This window comes from Entelurus aequoreus, linkage group LG14 (genome assembly GCF_033978785.1).
Source record: "Entelurus aequoreus isolate RoL-2023_Sb linkage group LG14, RoL_Eaeq_v1.1, whole genome shotgun sequence".
Classification (NCBI taxonomy): domain Eukaryota; kingdom Metazoa; phylum Chordata; class Actinopteri; order Syngnathiformes; family Syngnathidae; genus Entelurus; species Entelurus aequoreus.
In genome coordinates, this window is record NC_084744.1 from 32,202,507 (window position 1) to 32,215,006 (window position 12,500).

At 40.6% G+C, this 12,500-nt stretch overlaps 1 protein-coding gene across 1 annotated transcript in view; it reads left to right on the forward strand.

The window, feature by feature from the left end:
• The first annotated feature begins 120 nt into the window (after nt 1-120).
• LOC133664761 (cytochrome P450 7A1) overlaps nt 121-12,500 on the forward strand; it is a 17,887-nt gene continuing 5,507 nt past the window's right edge. Inside the window, exons 1-7 of the mRNA XM_062069663.1 lie at nt 121-353; nt 7,269-7,509; nt 8,376-8,585; nt 8,666-8,860; nt 8,942-9,141; nt 10,385-10,515; nt 10,585-10,763. Of these exons, the coding sequence (XP_061925647.1) occupies nt 271-353; nt 7,269-7,509; nt 8,376-8,585; nt 8,666-8,860; nt 8,942-9,141; nt 10,385-10,515; nt 10,585-10,763 (1,239 nt within the window). The 5' untranslated portion in view covers nt 121-270. The remainder of the gene's footprint in view (nt 354-7,268; nt 7,510-8,375; nt 8,586-8,665; nt 8,861-8,941; nt 9,142-10,384; nt 10,516-10,584; nt 10,764-12,500) is intronic.

The window sequence follows — 12,500 nt, forward strand, 5'->3', positions numbered from 1 at the left end:
GTAGGAAAAAATATATATTTGTCATTCACGATGATGACATCATACCATTTTGAGTCTACCTCCGGGCACACCCCGACACAAAGAACTCCTATAAAAACCGCCCGAGTACAGCGTGTCATTACTCTCACTCCAGCTGCTCATTGGTATGCACACACGCTGTACATACACTCACACACCAGTTCAGTTCGTTAGGCAACTTGCAGCGAGGCGCATCGCTCCACTTGTTTGTTGAGGAGGCTCGTCTTCTGTTTGGAGCATTCCGTCACGGCCATGATCATAAGCATTGCTCTGATATGGGCGGTGCTGGTGGGCTTCTGCTGCATCCTCTGGCTGGCTGTGGGGACACGACGCAGGTAAGACTCTATAGCAGGTTGTTGGATTTTTAACACTCTTTTTCACCGCGTCATGTGGCCCTCAAATTATTCACTTTTAAGGTCAATGCGCTAAAATGTCACCACATAGTTTTTTTTGGTTTATTTAACCACTTTTAAATTGCACTATGCCTTTAATTGCCGGGCTATTAAAGAGGGGAGAAACCAGGGGGTGTCCGAAAGTGCTCATTTTTGAGAGACCCGCACCACGTTCTGAAAAACGTAAAAAAAAAAGTGGGGTAAAAGAGCAAACAGGTGGAATGTAAGGATACAAAGTTGTAATGTTGACTCTAATAACACTCTTTTAAAGTGTCATTGCTCAAAAAATAATAATGAATCAAAATCAATTTTGGTAACACTTTAGTATGGGGACATATGAAGCATCAATTAGTTGCTTAATAACATAGGGTTAGAGTTAGGGTCAGGGTAAGGGTTGGGGTTGGGGTTAGGGTTAGGGTTGGGGGGGGGGTAGTAGGGGGTTAGGGTTAAATGCACTGTCTGTCTATGATAAGCCAGGATGGCGCCCAAACCGCACGCAAGGCCCCCGGGGGGCCCCGATCAGAAACAACAGGTGCACAACGGTTAGGGTTAGGTTTAGCGTTGGGGTTAGGGTTGTGGTTAGGGTTAGGGTTAGAGGATGGGGGTAGAGGGGTTAGGGTAAAGTGCACTGTTCGTCTACGGTAAGCCAGGATGGCTCCCAAACTGCACGCAAGGCCCCCGGGGGACCCCGATCAGAAACTTGGGGTTAGGGTTAGCAATGGGGCTAGGGTTAGGGTTAGGGTTAGGGTTGGGTGAGGGGGGTAGAGGGGTTAGGGTTGAATGCACTGTCCGTCTATGGTAAGCCAGGATGGCGCCCAAACCGCACGCAAGGCCCCCGGGGGACCCCGATCAGAAACAACAGGTGCACAACGGTTAGGGTTAGGTTTAGCGTTGGGGTTAGGGTTGTGGTTAGGGTTAGGGTTAGAGGATGGGGGTAGAGGGGTTAGAGTAAAGTGCACTGTTCGTCTACGGTAAGCCAGGATGGCTCCCAAACCGCACGCAAGGTCCCCAGGGGACCCCGATCAGAAACAACAGGTGCACAAGGGTTAGGGTTAGGTTTAGCGTTGGGGTTAGGGTTGTGGTTAGGGTTAGGGTTAGTGGATGGGGGTACAGGGGTTAGGGTTGAATGCACTGTCCATCTATGGTAAGCCAGGATGGCGCCCAAACCGCACGCAAGGCCCCCAGGGGACCCCGATCAGAAACAACAGGTGCACAACAGTTAGGGTTAGGGTTAGGGTTAGCATCAGGGTTAGGGTTAGGGTCAGGGTCAGGGTCAGGGTTAGGGTTAGGGTTAGGGTTAGGGTTAGGGTAAGAGTTAGGTTCAGGGTCAGGGTTGGGGTTAGGGTTAGGGAAGACTCTTATTTAGTGGCTTACTGGTTGTATAATAAGGCCATGCAGAATAAGGCATTAATAAATACTTCATAAGTACTTCATAAGTACTTCATAAGTACATCATAAGTACGTCATAAGTACTTCATAATTACTTTTAATGTATTTGAAATGTGTCATATAATTTTCCATAGACTTGCCATGCTACTATGCGTCCCCCATGAGTATTAAATACATGACTGCAAGTCCTTTTAGACTCCTGTTGGGAGTGTGAAGACGGCTCTAAACCAATCGCTCAATACTTGTTATCGTCATCAATTAAATCCGTTCTAAACGTAGCGTAGCACGCTAGTGACCCCCGAGGTCGGACAGTTTTTTTCAGCGCACACATGTTTGCACGTGAGTCCAAACACCGTACGTAGTGAACTATCGCACCTGTTAAGGGAGGGTCAAATAGACGAATGGACAGCGGTCGGAAAAAGGGGCGTGGCTTAACTACTGTCAGCCAATCAGGGAACAGCAGTGACGTCACCAAGAAATTGACTGTTGATGGCAATTTTTTGTTTTCCTGGAAATCCGCATACGACGTATTCAATCACTATTTTCATAGAATTTTGTTGACGTCATATCCGGTCGCCTTTTTGAAAGGCCTTCTTAATTTTTTATTTTATTTGTTTATTCATTTTTTAAATGATGACACAAAGAGCTTCGACTGCAGGGGTTGACTTGACAACTTCAAAAAAATAAAAAAAATAAAATAAAATTATATCCATGGTTAGATCTAAAGTTATTAAAAAGTGAAAACAACTAACTATGTAAAACAATTATAGTTTTACATACATAAGACAATGTAAAATATACAAAAATGATTCATTAAATAAACATTTATTGACACTTTTATCAAAGACTCCTGCTGGCGAGCACGGCGGTGAGCATTGAGGGAGGAGAAAGTTATTTCCTGCATTCAATTGTTTCTCATCTTCTTTATCAATGTGCTTGCACTCGCAACTTTCTATGGTCAATGTGACACTTTAATGTCGTGGGTTTTTCTTCAATGTTGTTGAGGAATCAAAATAAAAACGTACGCTGTGTTCTAGATAGGAGCAAACACATTTGTAAAAAAAATGGCAGTAGAAGTCTGGATACATTTAGTACTCAATTCTAAAACAATAATCAAATATATAGTAGAAAAAATATAATGTAATTTTTTTTGTCCTTTGAGTGCACAAAAAGAGGGAAATAAACATGTTTAAATTAAATATGAATTATTTTTAACACTTTTAAGAGTGGTCCCCTTTTGGATCGCTAAGAATTTTAGTCATCATTCGGAAAAAAAAAATAAATACAAAAAAAAAATAATTGTTAAAACTTTTTGGCTTATTTTAGGCTTTACATCAACAAAAAAATGTACGCTTTGTTCTAGATTGGTACAAAAACATTTATAAAAATGGCAGTAGAAGTCTGGATACATTTAGTACTCAATTCTAAAACAATATTTATTTTGAATTCAAATATATAGTAGAAACAAAGAATATAATTAAAACATATTTGTTGTCTTTTTGAGTGCACAAAAAGATGGAAATTAAAAAAAAAAAAATTAAATATGAATTATTTTTAACACTTTTGGATCGCTAAGAATTTTAGTGGGGGGAAAAAACTGTCATCATTCCAAAAAAAAAATTCAAAAATCAATATTTTTAATACTTGTTGGCTTATTTTAGGCTCCAATTACTTTACATCAACAAAAAAATGTACGCTTTGTTCTAGATTGGTACAAAAACATTTATAAAAATGGCAGTAGAAGTCTGGATACATTTAGTACTCAATTCTAAAACAATATTTATTTTGAATTCAAATATATAGTAGAAAAAAAGAATATAATAAAAACTTTTTTTTTGTCTTTTTGAGTGCACAAAAAGATGGAAATTAAAAAAATAAAAAAATAAATATGAATTATTTTTAACACTTTTGGATCGCTAAGAATTTTAGTGGGGGAAAAAAACTGTCATCATTCCAAAAAAAAATTCAAAAATCAATATTTTTAATACTTGTTGGCTTATTTTAGGCTCCAATTACTTTACATCAACAAAAAAATGCACGCTTTGTTCTAGATTGGTACAAAAACATTTATAAAAATGGCAGTAGAAGTCTGGATACATTTAGTACTCAATTCTAAAACAATAATCAAATATATAGTAGAAAAAATATAATATAATTTTTTTTTGTCCTTTGAGTGCACAAAAAGAGGGAAATAAACATGTTTAAATTAAATATGAATTATTTTTAACACTTTTAAGAGTGGTCCCCTTTTGGATCGCTAAGAATTTTAGTCATCATTCGAAAAAAAAAAAAAGTTAAAACTTGTTGGCTTATTTTAGGCTCCAATTACTTTACATCAACAAAAAAATGTACGCTTTGCTCTAGATTTTTTTTGTCCTTTTGAGTGCACAAAAAGATGGAAATTAAAAAAAAAAAAATTAAATATGAATTATTTTTAACACTTTTGGATCGCTAAGAATTTTAGTGGGGGAAAAAAACTGTCATCATTCCCAAAAAAAAAATCAAAAATCAATATTTTTAATACTTGTTGGCTTGTTTTAGGCTCCAATTACTTTACATCAACAAAAATATGTACGCTTTGTTGTAGATAGGTACAAAAACATTTATAAAAAATGGCAGTAGAAGTCTGGATACATTTAGTACTCAATTCTAAAACAATATTTATTTTTAATTCAAATATATAGTAGAAAAAAACAATATAATAAAAACCGTTTTTCGTCCTTTTGAGTGCACAAAAAGACCAAAATACACATTTTTAAAATTAAATATGAATTATTTTTAACACTTTTATGAATGGTCCCCTTTTGGATCGCTAAGAATTCTAGTGGAGGAAAATACTGTCATCATTCCAAAAAATATATAAAAAATCAATATTTTATAAATACAAATCATACTCAACCGGGATCATAACAGATAATGATGAATATAAAACATTTTCATTTGTTATTATTCTTAAAATAGTGTAATAAAATAAACTCAAAAATTCCCGCGGAAATTTTGATGGGCCTGCTATATCTGTGCCCTGGACTTCTGGCGGGGGGTCGTCGGAAGCCGCCGTACTTTTAAGACGGTGCCGAGTGTCTGAATCCTTGAGATTTGGGTGTAACTGTACAAAATGAGCTATAGAGCTAGCCTAAAACATTAGCAGGCTTACGTTAAAGTCTAACACTTAGCATGTGTGCTAACGATGGCACGCAACAGTTAGCATGTCGCACATATCAAGTAACACGGCTGTAGGGTGCATGGCTGCGGAAGTAGAGGAGAAAAGTGAAAAAAAACCAGCCAAAAAAAAGTTAGCATGCTAATATCAGCTTGCTAGCATGCTAAAGTCTGCATGCTAACAGTTAAAAAGTGTCACAAACCACGTTATTTGACACTGGGGTAAACGGAAGCAAATTTAGCTCCAAAAATATCATGCTTATGTTCGCATGCAAGCAAACTGAAGGTTAGCATGCTATCAGTTAGCTTGTGTTGAAAGGAGACAAGTGTGTAAATAAAATGAGACGTTAAGCACCGAGCCACGTGAAAGTGTGGCTGAGCTGCAAGAGGAGGTAATCTTAACTTTTTGGCGTTTGCCTCAGAGCAATTGTCCATTAAAAGGGTATGTACCTGTTAAATTGGCCCATTTTTTTAAAAACTCGTGAATAGCGTCCCCATGGTAACACGAACATTTCCCAATCGAAAACACCAACGTAGGTGCCGGTGAGACCTTTCGGACAATATAACATATGTGGGGGTTCGTTGGCTGATCCATCCATCCATCCATCCATCCATCCATCTTCTTCCGCTTATCCGAGGTCGGGTCGCCGGGGCAGCAGCCTAAGCAGGGAAGCCCAGACTTCCCTCTCCCCAGCCACTTCGTCCAGCTTCTCCCGGGGGATCCCGAGGCGTTCCCAGGCCAGCTGGGAGACATAGTCTTCCCAACGTGTCCTGGGTCTTCTCCGTGGCCTCCTACCGGTCGGACGTGCCTGAAACACCTCCCTAGGGAGGCGTTCGGGTGGCATCCTGGCCAGATGCCCGAGCCACCTCATCTGGCTCCTCTCCATGTGGAGGAGCAGCGGCTTTACTTTGAGCTCCCCCCGGATGGCAGAGCTTCTCACCCTATCTCTAAGGGAGAGCCCTGCCACCCGGCGGAGGAAACTCATTTCGGCCACTTGTACCCGTGATCTTGTCCTTTCGGTCAAAACCCAAAGCTCATGACCATAGGTGAGGGTGGGAACGTAGATCGACCGGTAAATTGAGAGCTTTGCCTTCCGGCTCAGCTCCTTCTTCACCACAACGGATCGATACAGCGTCCGCATTACTGAAGACGCCGCACCGATCCGCCTGTCGATCTCACGATCTACTCTTCCCTCACTCGTGAACAAGACTCTGAGGTACTTGAACTCCTCCACTTGGGGCAGGGTCTCCTCCCCAACCCGGAGATGGCACTCCACCCTTTTCCGGGCGAGAACCATGGACTCTGACTTGGAGGTGCTGATTCTCATCCCAGTCGCTTCACACTCGGCTGTGAACCCATCCAGTGAGAGGTTCTGTACTTTGGAAAACTCTTTGTTATATTTTCATGGGGGCAGCACGGTGGCAGAGGGGTTAGTGCGTCTGCCTCACAATACGAAGGTCCTGAGTAGTCGTGAGTTCAATCCCGGCCTCGTGATCTTTCTGTGTGGAGTTTGCATGTCCTCCCCGTGACTGCGTGGGTTCCCTCCGGGTACTCCGGCTTCCTCCCACCTCCAAAGACATGCACCTGGGGATAGGTTGATTGGCAACACTAAATTGGCCCTAGTGTGTGAATGTGAGTGTGAATGTTGTCTGTCTATCTGTGTTGGCCCTGCGATGAGGTGGCGACTTGTCCAGGGTGTACCCCGCCTTCCGCCCGATTGTAGCTGAGATAGGCTCCAGCGACCCCCGCGACCCCGAAGGGAATAAGCGGTAGAAAATGGATGGATGGATGGATATTTTCATGGATAAATGTCCGATGTTTAGATCTTATTTGAACGTCTCTGGCTAGCGCTATCAGTAAGGGCTACGCTCCGGCCGCTACACCCAGTTAGCAAGCTCCACGCTCTGTCACGTTTCTGACTTTTACTTCTCTGGTTTAATGAATATCATCCACTTTTTTTCTTCATATCCACTTTCTTCACAACCATGCTCGGAAAAACAAAGTTATGCCCGTCTCGAGCTACAAGCTAATCCTCGCGAGTGAGGCCGGCTGTCCTGGTTGGATCTTCACTATGATATTTGCCAGCGGCAGGGAGGCTCGTAACCCCCAGTTTCGCATTGCAATTAGCTAGGAAAAAGTGTGTATCTTGAAAAACTCGTCAACTGGGGCACTGATATCCCGAAGTTCTACTGTAACATGAAACACTGTGACGATAAGGATATCCAAGCAAAAGTCACATGAACTAATAAACACGTTGAATTGTTGAATCATGGAAGTAATCCTTTTTGTCTTGCCTTTGATGTCCGCAGGCAGCCGGGGGAGCCTGCGGTTGAAAACGGGCTCATACCTTATCTTGGTTGTGCTCTGCAATTCGGGGCCAACCCTCTGCAGTTCCTCCGCAGCCGTCAGAAGAAGTATGGCCCCATTTTCACCTGCAAGATTGCGGGCCAGTACATTCACTTCCTGTGTGACCCCTTCTCCTACCACTCAGTCATCAGACAGGGTAGACACCTGGACTGGAGGAAGTTCCACTTTGCTACATCTGTAAAGGTACGTCAATAAGAGTCTGACCGTTTGATTGATTGTTCAGGGGGATGGTTGGTATAGAGCCAAGGTTCTGTTTTCAGACTTTAGTTGCAGTCCGTCTGATTAATTTGGTTTTAGTTCAAGTACGTAAAGATTTCTCAATGAGGGGAGTCCCTTGAGATAACTTATTTTCCAGGTTTTACTTGCCGTTCATCGGATTCATTTGGTTTTAGGTCATGAACGTGAGGATTGCTCAATGAGAGGCGCCCCTTGAGATAACTTCTGTTCCATTTTTTACTTGCAGTCCATTGGATCCCTTTGGTTTAAGTTCATGTGTTCAAAGATTGCTTACTAAGGAAAGTCCCTTGAGATAACTTCTGTTCCAGTTTTTACTTGTCGTCCGTCGGATTCATTTGGTTTTAGTTCATGTACGTGAAGATTGCTCAGTGGATAAAGTCCCTTGAGATAACTCTGTTCCAGGTTTTACTTGCAGTCCGTCGGATTCATTTGGTTTTAGATCATGTACGTGAAGACTGTTCAGTGAGGAAAGTCCCTTGAGATAACTTCTGTTCCAGGTTTTACTTGACATCTGTTGGATTCATTTGGTTTTAGTTCATGTACGTGAAGATTGCTGAGTGAGGGGAGTCCCTTAAGATAACGTCTGTTCTAGGTTTTAGTTGCCGTCCGTTGGATTTATTTGGTTTTAGTTCATGTGTTAAAAGATTGCTTAGTAAGGAAAGTCCCTTGAGATAACTTCTGTTCCAGGTTTTACTTGACATCTGTTGGATTCATTTGGTTTTGGTTCATGTACGTGAAGATTGCTCAGTGAGGAAAGTCCCTTGAGATAACTTCTGTTGCTAACATCGGACTTTCCTTCATTCATTCATTAGGCATTTGGCCACGACAGCTTTGACCCCCGACATGGGCACACCACAGAAAACCTCCACCAGACCTTTCTGAAGACTCTGCAAGGCGAAGCATTACCTTCCCTGATTGAGAGTATGATAGGACACCTCCAGGATGTCATGTTGAGGTCCAACACACTCAGACCTAGCAGGGACCACTGGGAGGTGGATGGCATTTTCGCTTTCTGCTACAAGGTAAACAACCGGTGCAACGTAGGTTCTACAGAATGTTCGGACTGGATTGACTCACTTCCTGTTCCCATTTTGCTCCTCAGGTGATGTTTGAGTCTGGCTACCTGACTTTGTTTGGTAAAGACTTTGGTGAGGATAAGTGCAAAGCCCGGGAAGCCGCTCAGAAAGCCTTGGTGCTCAATGCCTTGGAGAATTTCAAGGAGTTTGACAAGATCTTCCCGGCTCTGGTGGCCGGCCTGCCTATCCACGTCTTCAAGAGTGCCTACAGCGCCAGAGAGGTCAGTGGAAATCCATAACAGACCATTCCTGTGACGTTTCTATTCTAACACTCTTGTCTTTTTTCTGGGGAATAAATAAAGAACCTAGCAAAGACCATGCACGCCGAAAACCTGTCCAAGCGGGAGAACGTTTCGGATCTGATCTCAATGAGGATGATCCTGAATGATTCCTTATCTACCTTCAACGACGTGAGCAAGGCCAGGACTCACGTGGCGCTGCTTTGGGCTTCACAGGCGAACACCTTGCCCGCAACCTTTTGGAGTCTTTTTTACATGATCAGGTAAGACCATTTCTTTTTGGCTGATGTTTATGGTGGACAAGTCTGAACTCGGAACAGTAAAATAGTTGACTTTTTTAGCCAATTGTTCCACCGTACTTCTCAAACTTACTTGTCATATGTTAACTGTTAGCATGCTAACCTTCTTTAGGCTAATTGTACACCTCAGAATAATATTACTTTGTAGGTGGCTTATGCTAACTTTTTTAGCCAATTGTTCCATCGTACTTCTCAGAGTTATACAACTTACTTGGTTTATCTTAACTGTAAGCATGCTAAACCATTTTTTTTTTTTAGCAAATTTCCGTTGTACACCTCAGAATCATATAACTTTGTACATGACATATGCTAACTTTTTAGCCAATTTTGCCATTGTACTTCTCAGAGTTATAAAACATACTTGACTAATGATAACTGCATGCTAACTTCCATCCATCCATTTTCTACCGCTTATTCCCTTCGGGGTCGCGGGGGGCGCTTGAGCCTATCTCAGCTACAATGAGGCGGAAGGCGGTGTACACCCTGGACAAGTCGCCACCTCATCACAGGGCCAACATTGATAGACAGACAACATTCACACTCACATTCACACACTAGGGCCAATTTAGTGTTGCCAATCAACCTATCCCCAGGTACATGTCTTTGGAGGTGGGAGGGGCCTATCCCCAGGTGCATGTCTTTGGAGGTGGGAGGGGCCTATCCCCAGGTGCATGTATTATTTAAGCAAAATTTGCTGTCAAACACCTCGGAGTCATATAACTTGCTACGTGACATTAGCTAGCTGTTAGCATGCTAACATCAGTGTGCTAACCTTTTTAGCAAATTTTGCCGCTGTACACCTAGAAAACTTTCTCAGCCAAGTTTTTTATCGTACTTCTCAGAGTTATAAAACTTACTTGTCATATTTTAACTGTTAGCATGCTAACTTTTTTAGGCAAATTTTGCCATCATACACCTCAGAATCATATTACTTTGTAGGTGGCAAAAAAATATATTTTTCAGCCAAGTTTTTTTATGGACCCTTTCTAGTAAAAGTAGACAGTTCCTTGTCACAAACTCACATGTCGGCTGTGAGCGTGACCCCAGGATGCTGAGACGGCAGGCGATGTGCAAGCGACAAGGTCCTTTTATTAGGAACAGAACAATCGAGCATTGGCGTGGTTGAGCAGCAGACAATTGTTAGCACGCCAACTTTTAAGATATAAGTTGTTCCCTGTAACGTTTGCGCTCCTCTTCATGCTCGCAGAAGTCCAGACGCCATGAAAGCGGCGCGGGAGGAGGTGCAAAAAGTGCTGAAGGGTTCCGATCTGACCACCGACCCCGGCGGCCCCACGCTGAACCTGACCAGGGCCCAGCTGGACAACATGCCCGTCATGGGTGAGTTGGCGGCGGACTTTTTCCGGGCGTTCAATTCCTGGTCTGGAACTTTTGTGTGTTGGATCTCAGACAGCATCATCAAGGAGGCCATGCGTCTGTCCAGCGCCTCCATGAACGTGCGCGTGGCCAAGGAGGACTTCCTGCTGCACCTGGACAACCAGGAAGCTTACCATATAAGGAAGGATGACGTCATCGCCCTCTACCCTCCCATGCTGCACTACGACCCCGAGATCTACGAAGACCCTTACGTAAGAAGCGTCATTAAAATCGGGGGTGTCCTAACTTTTGTCCACTGAAAGACCGAAAACATCACAGAATGCCGTCATAAAAATATCAAAAATAACTCATATATACATTTTTAAAAACGTTTTCATTCTATGCTAAAATAAATGTGTTTTTTTTTTCTTGAAGTTTTTGTCCTTTTCATCAAAACCCCGTGTCATTTGGAAAAAAAACCCCCCCTCACCATCCAAAAAAAGTATTTCAAAGTGGAATATACTGTAGGTCAATAATTCATATAAAGATTAGTTTTGAATTTGTTATTATTTTTTTGAGTAATGACAATTTTTGAAAATCTTGGGGACCCAAATAGGTCACACTCTTAAAAATGTTTTAAAAAATAAGTCTTATATTTTACGATCTGCGCTAAAATCTCTTGATCCATTCATAAATTATAATTTTTTTTCCTCATGTTTTTTTTTCCGTTAATTTATGCACTTTTTGCCAAAAAATAAAAAATAAAAAATAAAAAATAAAAATAAAAATAAAAAATAAAAAATAAAAAATAAAAAATAAATTAAAATTTTTATTTTTTTTATGACAAACACCAAAAAATGCAATACCCCCATCCTCACCCCCGCCCCTCCAAAAAAACCTCAAAGTGGAATATTTGATGTGAAGTATAAATATGTCAATAATTCATAACAACAGTGATTTTCATTCATTATTATATTTTGAGCAATGACAGTTTCAAAAAATAATAATACATTAAAATTATTGGGGACCTAAAAGGGTCCCACTCTTAAAAATGTTAAAAAAATAAGTCTTACATTTTATGATCAATGCCAAAATCTCTTGATCAACTTCCGATCCATTCATAAATTATTTTTTTTAAAAGTATCATGTTTTTTTGTTTTTTTTCGGTAATTTTATGCACTTTTTGCCACATTTTTTTTGTTTTTTTTAATGGCAAACACAAAATATGCCATACCCCCACCCCCGCCCCTCCACAAAAAACCTCAAAGTGGAATATTTGATGTGGAGTATAAATATGTCAATACTTCATAACAACATTGATTTTAATTCATTATTATATTTTGAGCAATGACAGTTTCAAAAAATAATAATACATTAAAATTCTTGGGGACCCAGATGGGTCACACTCTTAAAAATGTTTAAAAAAATAAATCTTATATTTTACGATCTCCGCTAAAATCTCTAGATCCATTCATAAATTATAAAAAAAAAATTCCTCATGTTTTTTTTCCCGTTAATTTATGCACTTTTTGCCAAAAAAATAAAAAATAAAAAAAATAAAAATATTTTTTTTTATGGCAAACACAAAAAAATGCAATACCCCCATCCTCACCCCCACTGCCCCTCCAAAAAAACTCAAAGTGGCATATTTGATGTGGATATGTCAATAATTCATAATTCATAACAACATTGATTTTCACTCATTATTATATTATGAGTGATGACAGTTTCAAAAAATAATAATACATTAAAATTCTTAGGGACCCAAAAATGTTAAAAAATGAGTCTTACATTTTATGATCAATGCTAAAATCTCTTGATCAACTTCCGATCCATTCATAAATTATTTTTAAAAAAAGTATCATGTTTTTTTGGGTTTTTTTCGTTAATTTTATGCACTTTTTGCCACTTTTTTTTTTTTTTTTTTTTGGCAAACACAAAATATGCAATACCCCCATCCCCACCCCCGCCCCTCCACAAAAAACCTCAAAGTTGAATATTTGATGTGG